The 14,697-nt window shown below is 42.5% G+C and overlaps 1 protein-coding gene across 2 annotated transcripts; it reads right to left on the minus strand.

Moving 5' to 3' along the window:
* Positions 1–1,768: 1,768 nt before the first annotated feature.
* On the minus strand, positions 1,769–14,090 carry LOC123427165 (serine/threonine-protein kinase 38-like). 2 transcript variants are annotated; one of them, XM_045111140.1, is made up of 13 exons: positions 13,660–14,090; positions 8,620–8,794; positions 8,256–8,339; positions 7,502–7,743; positions 7,177–7,420; positions 6,949–7,028; positions 6,741–6,825; positions 5,674–5,805; positions 5,132–5,245; positions 4,753–4,797; positions 4,289–4,373; positions 2,376–2,426; positions 1,769–2,278 (listed from the first exon to the last, which is right to left on the minus strand). In XM_045111140.1, exons 1-13 carry the CDS (start codon positions 13,815–13,817, stop codon positions 2,190–2,192), a joined length of 1,584 nt encoding a protein of 527 aa, XP_044967075.1. In that variant the 5' UTR covers positions 13,818–14,090; the 3' UTR covers positions 1,769–2,189. The 2 variants fall into 2 exon arrangements, with proteins under 2 accessions (XP_044967075.1, XP_044967084.1); XM_045111149.1 differs by lacking the exon at positions 13,660–14,090 and having other exon boundaries at positions 8,634–8,764.
* Between the last annotated feature and the right edge of the window lie 607 nt (positions 14,091–14,697).

Here is a 14,697-nt window from a genome sequence, read left to right on the forward strand (position 1 = left end):
TGGTACCTTTGAACCTTTTGCCATGAAGCAATAGGTTCGAGCGTAGTCATCAGCATAGTCATCAGTGTAGATAGCGTTGTCATTTTCTTCAAGGTTGAAGATTGACTTGCTAACGAATGTGGTAGCCAGTGCAAGACTTGTCACACCAGACTACGAGTCTTCATCAGAACCTTCCTCTTCATCACATTCCTCAGACTCCTCCTCAGAATCAATTTCCTTGCCAATGAGTGCCCGAGCCTTTCTGAAACTAGTCTTCTTGTGTGGTGAGGACTTTGAGGATGAGGATTTTGAAGATTTCTTCTTTTTCTATAAGTCATCAGAACTTTCATCCTTGTATTTCTTCTTCTTTGATTCCTTCACCCAGCGAGGACAATCAGCAATATAGTGCCAGATTTCTTGCATTTGTGACAGGTTCTTTTCTTGTAGTCCTCAGATGAAGATTCTGATTTACTCATATCTCTTCTTAAAGATTTGCCAAACTGGTCACGCCTTGTAAACTTCTGGAATTTCCTCACGAGCATTACAAGCTCATGTCCAAGTTCTTCAGGATCACCAATGCTGCAATCTGAGTCTTCTTCTTCAGATGAGGAAATCGCTTTGGCCTTCAGCGCACGAGGTCTAGAGTAGCTTGGTCCATACAGATCTCTCTTTTCTTCCTGTTGGAATTCATGAGTATTGAGTCTTTCGAGTATATCAGCGGGATCTGACCGCTCGACTCTTCTTCTCTTATACCCCCTTCGTTCTTAAATATTGTACTACTCTATAAGTCTTTCTAGAAATTTCATTAGAAGACTACATACGAAACAAAATGAATAAATCTATATTTTAAAATATGTCTATAAACATTCATGTGTAGTCTTTTAAAGGGGCTGCTACGCGTCTACCAAAATCAACCGGGTTGCAAGCCGTCAGATCCTATGTCATCAAGCAGCCAAGCGACGTTTTTCATTTTTGCAACAGAGGTAATGTTATGAAAACATTTGAAAACATTTGCATAGAGGTCGTGCCACAAAAATCTTTGCAACAAATGTATGTTGCAGAAAACTTTTGCAATATACAGATCAGGTTGCAGAATTTTTGAAAAAAAAATTCTTTGTCTTTTTGCAACATAGATACTGTTGCGAAAAAAACTTTTACAACAAAGATCATGTTGCAAAAAACTTTAACTTGTACCCTCTCACAACTAGCACTCCTCCAACACTTTCTGCAACCGGAGCTATGTTTTTCAAACAAGACCCTTATTGCGAAAGAAAAGTATATTCATTGTTGAACCATTTTCTTCTTTTCAAAAAAAAAAACTATGTTGCAGAAATCTTTTGAAACTAGCCTATTGCTGAAAAAAAACTTCACCACCGAACCTTTTTTTTTAAACAATACCTGTGTTGCAGAAACCTTTTAAAACAATACTCTTGTTACATAACAGAAAAACTGGCTGCATGAGACTTGTCATCAGCGGTGAGCCGACGGCTAAGAAAGCAGTGGATGGTGTCGATGCATCAACCGGCTGAACGATGGAGTTTTACGTCTTTTAATAAAACCTTAAAAAAAACTTATATTTAGAAACGGAGGGAGTACTCATCTCCACAATGTATTCTATAAGGGAAAAAAACATCAAATTTGTTGTGTCGATCCTTACGTTGGATATACATAAGTCCTAGAGTGAAGAAACATCACTTTTTATAAGAAAAAAAAATAAAGAAACGTAACCGGCTATACTGGGCATTTAAAATATAGAAACTCGGTTTAAACCACAGATGAACCAGTTATGTGCAAGTTCCAACAGATAATTATACTCGATGCATATCAAAGTATCAGGCAGTTAGAACTGGAAGAAGAAAAAAAAAACATCCAGCAGCAAGCAACAATGGCTAGCCTACCACGAATATCGTCTCTTTAATTCTTCTCCTATCCTATGATGATCATACGTTGGCAGGCTACGAACTGCCGCAAGGAAGGCAATAACCTGCCAACCTGGGCAACCAAGCAGCTCAGTACCATATCCGACCAAGCCCAGCACATGCGCCGTTGCATATACTGACTAATTTGTACACCTAAAACAAAATGCTCGCCAACGATAAGTAGGGCGCGTGACCTGACTAAAATCAAGCAGATCGCTTTGGATGAAGCCACATCACTGAAGGCGAATCATGCTGGTGCGGCGACGGGTATTTCAGTCACAGCAGGGCTGCTTATTGCATCATATAATCGGCAGATGAAACAGTGCGCATGTGTGTATCGCTTCCATTGGCTTCTGCTGATGAATCCATGTCGGTTGTATCTGGGATTGTAAGGGTTCAAACAGGATAAAATGGCATAAGCAAGGGGTATTCCAGCCAGGTGTTTACACAAGCCAACAAAAGGAAATAATACTCTACCAGATGCTGATCCACTAGGTTGGCTTGTAAACGAGGAGCTTTTGTCCAAACCTGCATGTGTTTATGTTTACATAAGCTGTTGCAAGTAAGGAATGAAACTAACAAAGTGAAGGCATTGTACCAATCTGACATAATGTGCACATGTACTACTGTAGTGTATAGTAACATATATGGTGGCAACACATGATGAATATAAAATTGTAGCTATGCTAAAAAGAATAATCTAACAGGTAATCAAAATCAACAGAAATGGTCAAGTGGACTGAAAAACAGCAACTACTACCGAGCTGAAAGGAGCAAAACTAACCAATGAGCAGTTGCTATTTCTTTTTTTCGAGAAAACGCAAAAGGCATCTGTGTTTCTTTGCATTGAGAAGGAGTTCAGGTACAATCGTCCTAGGACATGAATACATTACGGTCAGTGGACATCCCAGGTTTGTGGAATCACAAGCCGGAGGCCAGGTGCCCCGGCAGCCGCCCAAGAACGGGCCTCATCCTTGATCCTATCTAGAAGCGTATTCATGGATGGTGTTGCATTGTCGAAGACGCAGCTGTTTCTGTGCTTCCAAACCATCCAGGGCACGAGCAGCGCGGCTGATTTCAGGGCTTTGTGGAGGATCCACGGCGTGTTCTCCTTGGCATGCATCCACCAGTCCATGAGCGAGGGCTCGCGGCTGGGTATAGGTGCTGGAATGCGAAGCCAGGCCAGGGTCTCATGCCATGCCTCACGAGCGAATGGGCATTCCAGCAGCAGGTGCCGTAAGGTTTCCGGCTCTTGATCGCATAGGAGGCGGCATGGATGGTGCTGCAGTCCATGGCAGGCCAACCTCTCGGCGGTCCAACAACGATCCTGGTTGGCCAGCCAATGGAAGACTTTGACCCTCGGCGGCGCCCAACTTTTCCATATGAGCTTCCAGGAGTAGCAGGCCGTCGATCCATGGAATGTGGCCAGGTAACAGGACTTCGCAGAGACTGTCCACTTCCAGGTCAACTGGTCCGGGGCAGCCGACAGCTCGATGTGTTGCATGATCTGCCAGAGCTGCAGGTACTGACCGATCTCGTGCAAGCCTAATGTGTCGTGGATGTCGCGTGCCCAGGAGTTGCCATTGAGTCCGTCCGCCACAGATCAGGTCGTGCGTCGGCGCTTGGGTATGCAGTCATACAGGCGGGGCATGAGCTCGCGGACGGATCGGCCGTTGATCCACCGATCCTCCCAGAGCAGGGCGGTCATGCTGTTCCCGACGACCATGTAAGAGGATGCCCAGAACAGCGCATGCTCCACACGCGAGAACTGGTCAAGCCCTTGCCATGCACGCTCGGGATCTGTTCTTGAAAACCATAACCAGCGAAGCCGCAGTGCGAGTCCGGCACGTTCGAGATCGCGTACGCCCAGGCCCCCAAACTCGATGGGGCGGCAGACGCAGTTCCAGTTCACGTGGCAGTGCCCACCGTTGGCCGCAGCGCGCCACGCCCAGAGGAATCCGCGTTGAATCTTCTCAAGCTGCTTGAGGGTCTTTTTGGGGGGTGCGATCGCTAGCAGCTGATGCACTGGGATGGCGCTTAGGACAGTTACTATTTCTACCATTGGGCTAATCTGGGAAAGATAGACCCATTTGCAGCATCGATGTAAAGGGGGATTGGCAAGTATAAACACCAGGTACAGCTATCTAAAAGCAGAGCTTTTGTTTTTCAATGAATTAGCCAGTATATGGGGAAAAAATCCCCCAATATCTGGGGACTATTTTAAGAAAAAGGAAAACGAAACAGGGACTTCACCATAATATCTGGGAACAAATAGCAAAATAAAGGTTAAAAGAAACTGTGTGCTTTGGGGAGGGAGGGGAGGTGTGTCAGGCAGTTATAGTAAACTTAGCAAATCATCTAAAATGACTAATGATTACAAGGAAACAAACCTGCAGACTGAAGCAAACCTTTCACAGCTTCGAAGTTCTTGTATGTATAGCCCACAAAGCTAAGGTCTTTAGAATTAGGAATCATCTGCAATAATGTTTCAAAGCAATGACGAAGAGCTTCAGAGTAAATAACGAAATAATTGCATGTAGTCTGTTACAAAGGTTGCAGGATAATGAATCACTTAATTAGTAGAGCTGGAGTTGATAGGATGATGGATAACCTTGACACGGACATATTTGTGCTTACCCTGTCTTTCTCCACGTATAGGTTAAATTAAATACACAGAACTATAACATTATGGAATTAAAGAAACAGATTATGAATGTATTAATACTATCAACAATATCATGTGGTCATTATCAACAATATCATGTGGTCTAAAAGATGAGTCAAAAATGGGCATACAAGGCTGAACATGCTTTCAGAGTAGTTTTGTTGCATCTGAGGGTTCATAAATTCATACCTTTCTTGAGGACCCAGAACCTGTTCTTGCTGGAGCGGGATCTACCTGCAGAGAAGAAAAGAACTGATAAAGATAATTTATGCTCGACAGAAAAGCATATGGAGCTGAAAGAATGACATATTTAATATATTTTTTGAGAAGACGCAAAAGGCCTTTGTGTTTCATTTCATTGAAAAGGAAGGGTTTGAGTTACAATCCTCCTAGGAGGACATACTGAATATGAAACGAAATATTCTTGAAAGTTGGGAATATTTAACGAAGCAAACCACAAGGTGGGTGCTCGGGTTGACTTCTGCAATAAATGCCACCAGGGTGTCCCTGGTCGATCTAGTTTAAAGGATCAAACACACAGAAAACTAATGCAAAAGAACTTGCTCACCTCGTCAAACTTCTGAAAATTCTGTGTATCCAATTCATCATTTACTTGAGGCTTAAACGCCGCCTCCATTTCATAAAGCTTATCCCATTCAACTCCATGAAACCAAGGATGAGCCTAAGGAAAAGAAATTAGGTGTATAACAACAAACATAACATATGTAAGCAATACTCGGATGGAATTGTATGTATGTATGTATGTATGTATGTATGTATGTATAGGGGTGGGACACAAGGGGATGAGTTCATCCTCTGCATCAAGGCGCCATTGCCGGTGATTAGAAGGGTAGCAGATATTAGATAGAGAGACTCAGATGGGTCAGGGATAGAAACTAGAAGACCTGATTGTTATTACATACAAGGACCTGGTTTATATAGGAGTATGCAACTATATTTCATGATATATAGTAATACCACTTTCAGCCAGCCAATTTAGGTACTATTTTGTATATGGATGACTAAATCTGAAAATGTTTTACCAGCATGGATTTTAACATAACTTATATTTGCAACTGGGGACAGCAGATACTTTTGAGAGACAAATACCTTTATTTGATCTGCCCCTCCACTTCCAATCCTGTGGTCAACATCACATAAGAACCGACAAATGAGATCCTTAGCTTCAGGAGACAACCTTGGATTTTCTGGAAATTTTAAATAGCTTCTCCAATGTACAATCTAGGAAGTAGTAGAGCAGAGTCAGTGCAGTACTTACAACAGAAAGTGGGAGCGCTTATAGAATATGGGTACTCATCTTTCTCACGTTATATATACCCAGAAAAAGAGACCAAAATATATAAGTTTAATGTCAATTATATGAAATTCAAAGACAGGTAGTCCAGGATTTGAAATCATGCCAGCATAAGAGTAATTTAAAGCTCACAGTGAGAATTTATGCCCACACTTCCACACATGGGAGAGAATCAAGGTTAGTAACATTTGGCAAACGTTGCAGAGCAAGGAACTACTTCGCTAACTATATTTCATCTACCTCATTCAACTAGGGTGATCTGGACGTGAAAATTTGTATGTTCCTGCACAACAACACAAGTAGCAAATGCGTAGCAATGTTTTCAGTAAGTTTTACTTGCAGCTAAAATAAGCTCCATACTAAACTATAATAACTAAGATAATCAAAGTAAACCACTACACTACAGTACGACTGTTCTAAAAAAAGAATCAAAATCAGTATAACCCACAAGCAGTAAATATATTGTTATATAATGAATCAATGTGTATTTAGACTTATAACAAATAGAATATGCCATGAAATTCTCATTCGAAAAAGGAAAAACGTATATCCACCCTCAGTGGAAGAAGAGAACTATATGATAATAACTCCCACAGAAAGAAAAAGAGCTCTATCCCACCAGTTGGTGGGATCCTATTATCTGCAACATATTTCAACTCACTAGACAATGTAATGATCTTGACCACAAAGACAACTCTCATAAGATATGTTACAAGTACAAGGAAAGATTATAATAATGCCACTGCAAAGATTGCAATTTTACTGCAAATTTTGCAATGGCATGTCCAAATTTACATGTATATAACACGCAACTGCATGGGCTTAACGATTCAATTATAGATACATTATTCAGCAAACAAACCTTTCGGCATGTGGTTATCGGATCATCAGAATAGAATGGTGGATACCCAACAAGCATCTCATACATGATTGCACCCAGAGACCACCTGCATGCAAATAAAAAATAAGCAATCATACAACAGTTATTTAAAACAAGAGACAAGTTTAATTTTTTGTCTTGAAGATCAAAACAAGGAATGAAGTATGTGAATATGAAATTCTTAACCTACCAGTCACACTCAACTCCATATCCCTTTTTTAGTAAAACCTCAGGAGCAATATAATCAGGTGTACCGACAGTAGAAAATGCCTGAAATTCATTTAAAATGGAAATGTTTGGCGATACTTTTCCCTCTGGAGAAATGATGTTGAGAATTTATGCCCACATAATAAGAAAAAAGAACAAATAGAGTTATATGTAACTAGTTGGATGCTCGATATGGTAAGCAAGCGCGCACCAATTTTCTCCTGTTCTTCTGCCAGTGCTGAAGCTGTTCATTTGGACTTCTCCACCTTCTACCATTTGCTGTATCAGAGAGAGAATAATCAATATCCATGGACTCCCTAAGGTTTTCATCAGTCATAGGTTCATCTTCATTCAAGGTTGACAATTTGGTACAGTCAATTGGCTTGCATAAGCCAAAATCTGACAACTTCATGTGTCCATTCTTATCGAGAAGGAGATTATCAGGCTTAATATCCCTGTAAGGGCAATAAAACAAAAAAAATGAATAAACATATATAGAATATAGCATATGCAAATAAGATTCGGAAGTATGTGACCTGTGGATGTAATTATGTTTATGAATAGACTCAATGGCAAGAACTGTCTCGGCAATATAGAATCGAGCCACATTTTCAGTTAAGGTATCCTCTCTCATGAGGAGGGTCATCATATCACCTCCGGGAAGGTACTCCATGATAAGGTAGAGATACTCAGCATCTTGGAAAGAATAGTACAGTTTCACAATGCAGTGGCTACCAACTTCAGCCAGCAAGTTTCTTTCAGATCTAACATGTTCCACCTAATAGATGTAAAGAAAATATTAGTTCCAAAAGGAAGAACAGGGCAAACTAAACTTACTAAATATTCCCATAATAATAGTTGAAAATATTTCAATTCAAAGAAAAATGAATAATCTGGGAACTAACATACAAAGCCTCTCACGTTAAACAAAAGTTCACGAAAACAACAGTACATCAAAAATTGTACTGCGGTAATTTTTCTTTGTAGAGTAGAAAAATAACAGAGAATTCCTGACCATGATCGACAGTCCTACTCTTACAATCTGAACCACTTATCTATACTCTTACTCTACAATCTCATAAAATAAATTCAGTCAGAACTTAACACACAGGTCAATGTACAGGCCATTTTGAGTTCTCTAGCATGGCATTATCATTGTTACTTCTTACATGATGAGACTGCTTTTGTGGCTAGCATCAAAATATATCAAAACTAAAATGTTCGAACATATCCACAAATACTACAAAGAAAACAAAATGCAGAACAAACAGTACAGTACTCTTAGCATACCTGACCCTTGACAACCATTTCAGACTTCTTTAGTTTTTTCATTGCATAAATATTACCAGAGGATTTATCCCGGCATAGTTGAACCTATCAGAACAACAAATCAAGTTATCACCTACAGGGGTCAGCAGTTTCAGCATGACAAACAGTTGTAATTTAAACATCAGGAATTTTAGAGCCAATATATCTAGGAAATGCTACATGCAACCAACTGGCGCCGCCAGTCAACGTATCGGCATGCATACTATGTTTACTTGGCAAATGCCAACTATTTATTGAGCAGATACAGTTGAATTGAAAGGGATACAAAATTTGGACTGCCTAAAATGACTCAGAAGCATGCTTGTAGATACTGGAAGATGCAAACCTCCCCATAAGCACCTCTTCCAATGATGGTGAGCAGCTCAAAGTCATCCACACAAATTCTATGCCTTTTAAGTCTCATGTATTCAGTCTCCTTCCTCTGCAACTCCTTTATCAATTTTATCTGCTCCTCTCTAGGAACTTGAGAAGAAGCTAGCTGTTGTTCCAAAATCAAGCGTCTGCAATTGTACAATGGATCCAAGTTTCTAGTATCAATACAAAATGAAAGCAAACGGCAGTGTGTGATATGCTTGTAACTGTAAGCAATAAGAAAGGCAAGGTTTTCAAATGAAGTAATGGACCCAAGGATGAATATATACTCCCTACAAATTACGAGCACAAAAAGATGACAAGAAAGAGAAAGATTCCATTCACATTTAATACAATAATATATAGTTTAGACTTTGGTAGCTGAAACCAGGATGAAGACAAATTAAAATAAATGTATTTAAACAAGAATGAGAGATAATTTCAAGAGATATTTGGAATGCGCGTCTATTGAGCTGATTGGGTCATTGCTTGTGTTCAGCAGTGTGCAGCTCTGCGAAGCGTGAAGCATTGATCCTTGCTTGTGGAGCTAGCTGCTGGTTTCCTTTGATTGGGTGAAGGGGATTTGTAATTCGGAATGTGTAGGTATAATTGCAGGAGGGCGTGGACAGGAACAAAGTTCGCACTTGTGTTCGCTTTTCCATTTGAGTATGTGGCGACTCATACTTTTTGTACTTGATTGATGTGCACAATTACATTCCAAATAGTGCGGTTGGTGATTGTTTTGGTTTTTATCTCCAAAGAGAATGTTAGAAAGCTATGTGTTGATTTTCAGCTCAACGTTTACAACAACAACAACAACCAAGCCTTTCAGTCCCAAACAAGTTGGGGTAGGCTAGAGTTGAAACCCTTAAGATCTCGAAGCCAAGTCATGGCTCTGGAACATGGATAGCTAACTTCCACACACCCCTGTCCATGGCTAAGTCTTTGTCGATATTTCAAACCTTCAGGTATCTCTTAACGGACTCCTCCCATGTCAAGTTTGGTCTACCACGACCCCTCTTAACATTCTCAGCACGCTTTATCCGTCCTCCTAGTAGCACTAAAACTGCACCTCATGTATTCAATCAGCTCAACGTTTAGAGTAGACAAATTTACATTAGTGTGTTCCTAGAGCAGGAGTTTTTTTTTTGTGGAAAGTTTCACCTAGGTGGGTAATCCCGCAAGCACAAGGCTATCGAGAGGAAAGAAAGTCACGCCTTTAAGTTCAGGCGTTTTCAGCCGGTTAGACCATAGAGAGAGGTCGGAGAGAGAGAGAGAGTTCCGTGTTACATCCTCAACGGAGGTTTTGTTGACGGAAAACTTTAGCATTCCTGGCGTCCCAAATTTTCCAAAGGATAGTCAGGATCACGAGCACCATCTTGGTCGCTGGCAGCCCTGCCGGTGGTGCTGTTTCCCAAATGCCTTCCAAGGGGTTTGTAGGCGGATGAATTCCTGCCTTCCGCCAGACTCTGGCCGCCGAGGGGCAGCGGACGAATAGATGTAGGCGGTCCTCTGCATGGGCTATGCACATCGGGCATGTCACGGAAGGCAGAAGGTTTTTCTGGTGCAGGTTGAAGCTTGTGTTGAGGCGGTCAAGATGCAGAAGCCAGCCACAAACTTTGCAGGAGATATATGCAGGGTGGCAATTCGACAGCATATGCATAAGGAAACTAAAATAGAGTGACACGGATGAATAATCTTTAATAGGAATGTCACCAAGCAAATACGTAAGAATTTTAAACTCATCTATAATTGTTGTTTTGCCCCGTAACAACGCACGGGCACTTAACTAGTATGCATAATACGTAGATCGCTCTCAAAAAGTTTTCTTTTCCTTTTTGTGGGGATTCAATTTCTTTACTTGAAGATATCCAAAATGTTGCCTAATAAACTTGGATGGATGGAGTAGCTTTTATTGGCATAATACCAGCCATTTATAACTTATCCTATGTGATTAAATGTCTGTTTGGACGGAGGCTAAAAGGCGCCAAAAATATATTCTTAGTGAGCATTTCAAGTTCACACTTAATCTATCTACTGCACAAATACACAATGTTTTCCTAAACTCCCAAAAATGTGCACAATGTTTCGTCTCTTTTGTTCGTTTAGGCTTTGATCAGACACTTGTATCTGTTTTGTTTGTGACATTGATTGACTAAGTGTAAGTAATGTGTCAGCCTCATCGTCCAATGTCAAGCTCGGTCAAGTGCAAATGTGCGCTTAGTCCCACCACAAAGGCGACCCACCTACATGCACACATGACAGAATACTGGCTCCACCCACTATTGTCGAACTCCTTAAAGCACATTGCTATGTCTAATTTATAATTGTTAAAACATGCCACTAAGGGCATCTCAAGGCTATCACAAAAAATCTCCCTACTTGTTTGTCCTTCCTCCGCCCTATTTTTTTCACCAAGTCGAATTTCATCAATGTTCAAACAATTGGAAGATAAATTGTGCACAAACAATTCTTGCATAGCATGCAACGCATTTAGTGAAACCACAACGCCGCATCGGCATCCTAGTCGTCAGCCTTGACATACATGACCTTGGACTCCTCGCACACCATCTGAACGGCAAGCCTCTTCTCCTCAATGTCAACCTTCTTTGCTTGCATCTCTATGAACTCTTTAAACCTCTCCTCCTTCTTTACCTCCTTGAGCTCATTGTGTTTGGCACTTGCCACCTTGTTCTTGTCCATGATGTCTGTTACACTATATGTGGATTGCCTAGCCCTTTCCATCAGTTCGGACTTTTGGTTGCGTTGGCTAGTGCATGAAGCTTAACATGGTATCAGAGCTAAGGTTTTGAGTTCAAGTCCTGGCTTTCGCAATTTATTAAAAATTGTTGGCAGCCCCCCTTTGTGTCCACGTAGAGGCCTCTTCAGTCATACGTGAGCTTCGCGCGCCGTCGCTCTCTTCCGGTTGCACGTGTTGACTTGTCTTCCCTGTCACACGTGAGAGGGGGTGTTACACTATATGTGGATTGCCTAGCCCTTTCCATCAGTTCGGACTTTGGTTGCGTTGGCTAGTGCATGAAACTTAACAATGTCCTCCCACTTATCCAACATTTTATTAGCCGCCCGATTGCACTTTGCCCTCTCGGTCTCCCACTTCTTCCCCCCTCGACCTCGGTACAAGGGGTGCCAGTGCAAGTCCCCCTTGAACTCCACCGCTTGTTTCATCAACTTCATCCATTTGGGAGGTTGCGCCACTTTTGGCGTTGGCGTCTTTGAGTAAATTGGCCAAGTCACTCCATTCGATTTGGCCAGTCAATTTGATCCAACAATGATGAATCGTGAATGGCTTACCCTCGATTTTCTTGTACAATGTCGCCGCAAGGCCGGCTAGAAAAGCAAATGAATCACGTGATGAAAAATATTGCAACATAGGGCAAATAAATCATATGATCAACTTTGTGGGAAGCAAAACTTACGAGCTCAACGGTACCCATGCCACTTGGTGCACTGTTCTTGATTTGGGCATATGCACCACAATACTTGTTCAACGATGATTGAAGGAGTTCTCACTCTAATCACCGATTTTTGCCACATGATACAGCGGGTAGTTCTTCATGTCATGAAAGAAATCATGCACCTTCCTCAATAAGGTCGCACCCCTTTGCTCGGTACCTTCCTAAAACACGTCGCATCCCTTTGCTCAACACCGGCGAATGGATCAACGCTTGTGCCCAACCAAGCCAAGCAAAACAGCTTGTCCTCCTTGGTGGTGTATACAACTCCTCTATTCACTTTCTTTACTTCCATCTTGGCACTAGCGAGTACTGTTTTTCCACCCCCTCCATTCGTTTGACCATCGTTGATCATGGACATCATCACCTCTTTGGCCGCCGTTGAGCTTACGCGGGGGAGGTCCGGTGAACAGGGTGCAGCGCCTGCAGAGAAGCTATCCTCCGGTGGTGTATGTTGTCGGATGAGCCGCAATGACTCGATGTACTGATGTTGACGTTGACGATGAACGGGAGATGGGAGTGGGTGGAGGCAGGGGGCAATGTGTGTGCAGGCACACACGGCACAGCGGCGTAGCTTGCAAGAGGAGCTCATGCTCACACCGCCTCACTGGCCCCTCGCGCCTTCTCTCTCGCCCGGCACTCTTGCCGCTTGATACTCTTCGGATTTGGCCGACATGGGCCCTTCCGAGGGCAGCACCTCGAAGATGTTGGACAGGGCCGAGTGGCGACCTCAGGGTTGGGTGTGGAAAGATAGTGTGGGGTGTGGACGGGGAAGGGACTGGTTAGGGTTTTTGGCATGGGTTCGGGTGTCGGATCTGACGTGGCAGACGTCCAGACTCTCCTACTCCGCCCCTTGATTTGGGGCCAGACTAGGAGATTCCATAGTCCAGCTCAAAATGGGTGCCCGCTAAACGTGTCTGGACCGGACAGGTCGGACATTTGGGGCCGGAATGGGTGCCCGACTTGGAGATGACCTAAAACCCAACTTACAGCATGTCTGCGCATGCCTGAACAGGCAGACCGCCCCCAAAAAGTACAAAAGACAGCACTAGTGAGCATGGAGCAAAAAACTCAGGTCTACACGCTGCAAGCACCAATATGTCAAGACCAATTCTCCACATAAGCAATCAGACAACACAAGCCCCTGTTTTCTTCCAGCTACAATCCAAGAACCGCATTTGACAAAGGATGCTCAGCTCAACGGGGGAGCAGTGAGCAACAACTCAATCCACTTAACAGATAGTGTCAACCATCCAACATCCCTCAGGGAATCAGCTCGCCCCAACCTACACTAAAATTGCACAACCCAAAGTACAAAGATAGCTCACAGTATAATCTACCCTAAAAGTCGCCGAATTAGTAATTACCAGCTAGACATGCAGCGGAAACTACCGAGGATAAAATTATAAAGCCCCGAATCGCTGAGATGAGATATCCCCAACCCCTCGATCATCCCGACCCCCCGAGATCCAGGTACACCCGCACGCGGCCGAATAAAAATAATCGGGAGTTTCGGGACGGGGATGGGAAGCCGGTGGTACCTCTCGTTGCGCTCCCGAAGGTTCTTCATGCGCTCGCGGTAGTCGTTCTCGATGATCTTCTTCGCAGCGGCGACGCGCTCCATGGTGCGGCTGGACCCCACCGCCTCCTCCGCCAGCGGCTGGCTCCGGCCACCGCGCGCCGCCGTCTCGCTCTCCATGCTAACGCGCACGCCCGCGGCCCCGCGACTGGGCTCTGCTTCTCGCTGTCACGAACTCGAAATTCTTTTAAAATTGTTTTCTCTCTTGGTAGTGCTAGTATGGCTTCGCCGACGCGGCTGTTTCTTGTTTGGTTAGTTTGAGGTTAGAGTTGAATAGCCTCGTCTTTTTTAGTGGAGGACTACAGGCTGGAGACAGCTTTTCTTTCCTTCTGATAATAATAAAACAGGCTGGAGACAGCTAATGAGTAAATGGAGCACACCGAGCTCTATGGCAATTTTACACCATTGATTCGGAAGAAAAGGCAATTTTGCAGGATACTATCCCTACCTTTTCTTTTCCTGAAACACGATACCCCTTTTATTTTATTTCAGTTTTACTTTAATATTTTTTTGACAGCAAATAGACTTTATTTCTACATATCGTTTACAAGTATAGGGGAGAAATAAAGTCACGGATCTCAAGACCCAGAAAGTCTAGTACTCCCTCCTGTCCTTTTTACTCCGCGTATTAGATTTCGGTCAAGTCAAACTTTGCAAAGTTTGACCAAATTTATATTAAAAAATATCAATATCTACAATACCAAATATATATATTATGAAACTACATTTCGTAAAGAATCTAAGAATGTTGATTTGACATGGTGAATGTTCGTAATTTTTTTTCTATAAGTTTGGTCAAAGTAGAGATACTTTGACTTTGGACAAAACTTATATGCAGACTAAAAAGGACAGGAGGGAGTACTTAGTGAAGGAATGTTTTGCTAATTCATCTACCACCTGGTTGCACTCTCTATAACAATGTTTTTTTCTTTGCGAGGAGAAAAGAGTTTTATCTCATATTAAAAGAGTTACAATTAAGAGACAAAAGATCCTTAATATA

This window comes from Hordeum vulgare, chromosome 1H (assembly GCF_904849725.1).
Source record: "Hordeum vulgare subsp. vulgare chromosome 1H, MorexV3_pseudomolecules_assembly, whole genome shotgun sequence".
Taxonomy (NCBI): domain Eukaryota; kingdom Viridiplantae; phylum Streptophyta; class Magnoliopsida; order Poales; family Poaceae; genus Hordeum; species Hordeum vulgare.

Excerpts from the sequence above, each read along its gene's own strand:
- LOC123427165 (XM_045111140.1), bottom strand. The coding sequence starts at position 13,817 with ATGGAGAGCGAGACGGCGGCGCGCGGTGGCCGGAGCCAGCCGCTGGCG. Across the intron at positions 5,246-5,673 it reads GAGGGGCAGATCAAATAAAG|GCTCATCCTTGGTTTCATGG; the intron begins GTATTTGTCTCT and ends TCTTTTCCTTAG. Across the intron at positions 4,374-4,752 it reads GTTCTGGGTCCTCAAGAAAG|ATGATTCCTAATTCTAAAGA; the intron begins GTATGAATTTAT and ends ACATTATTGCAG.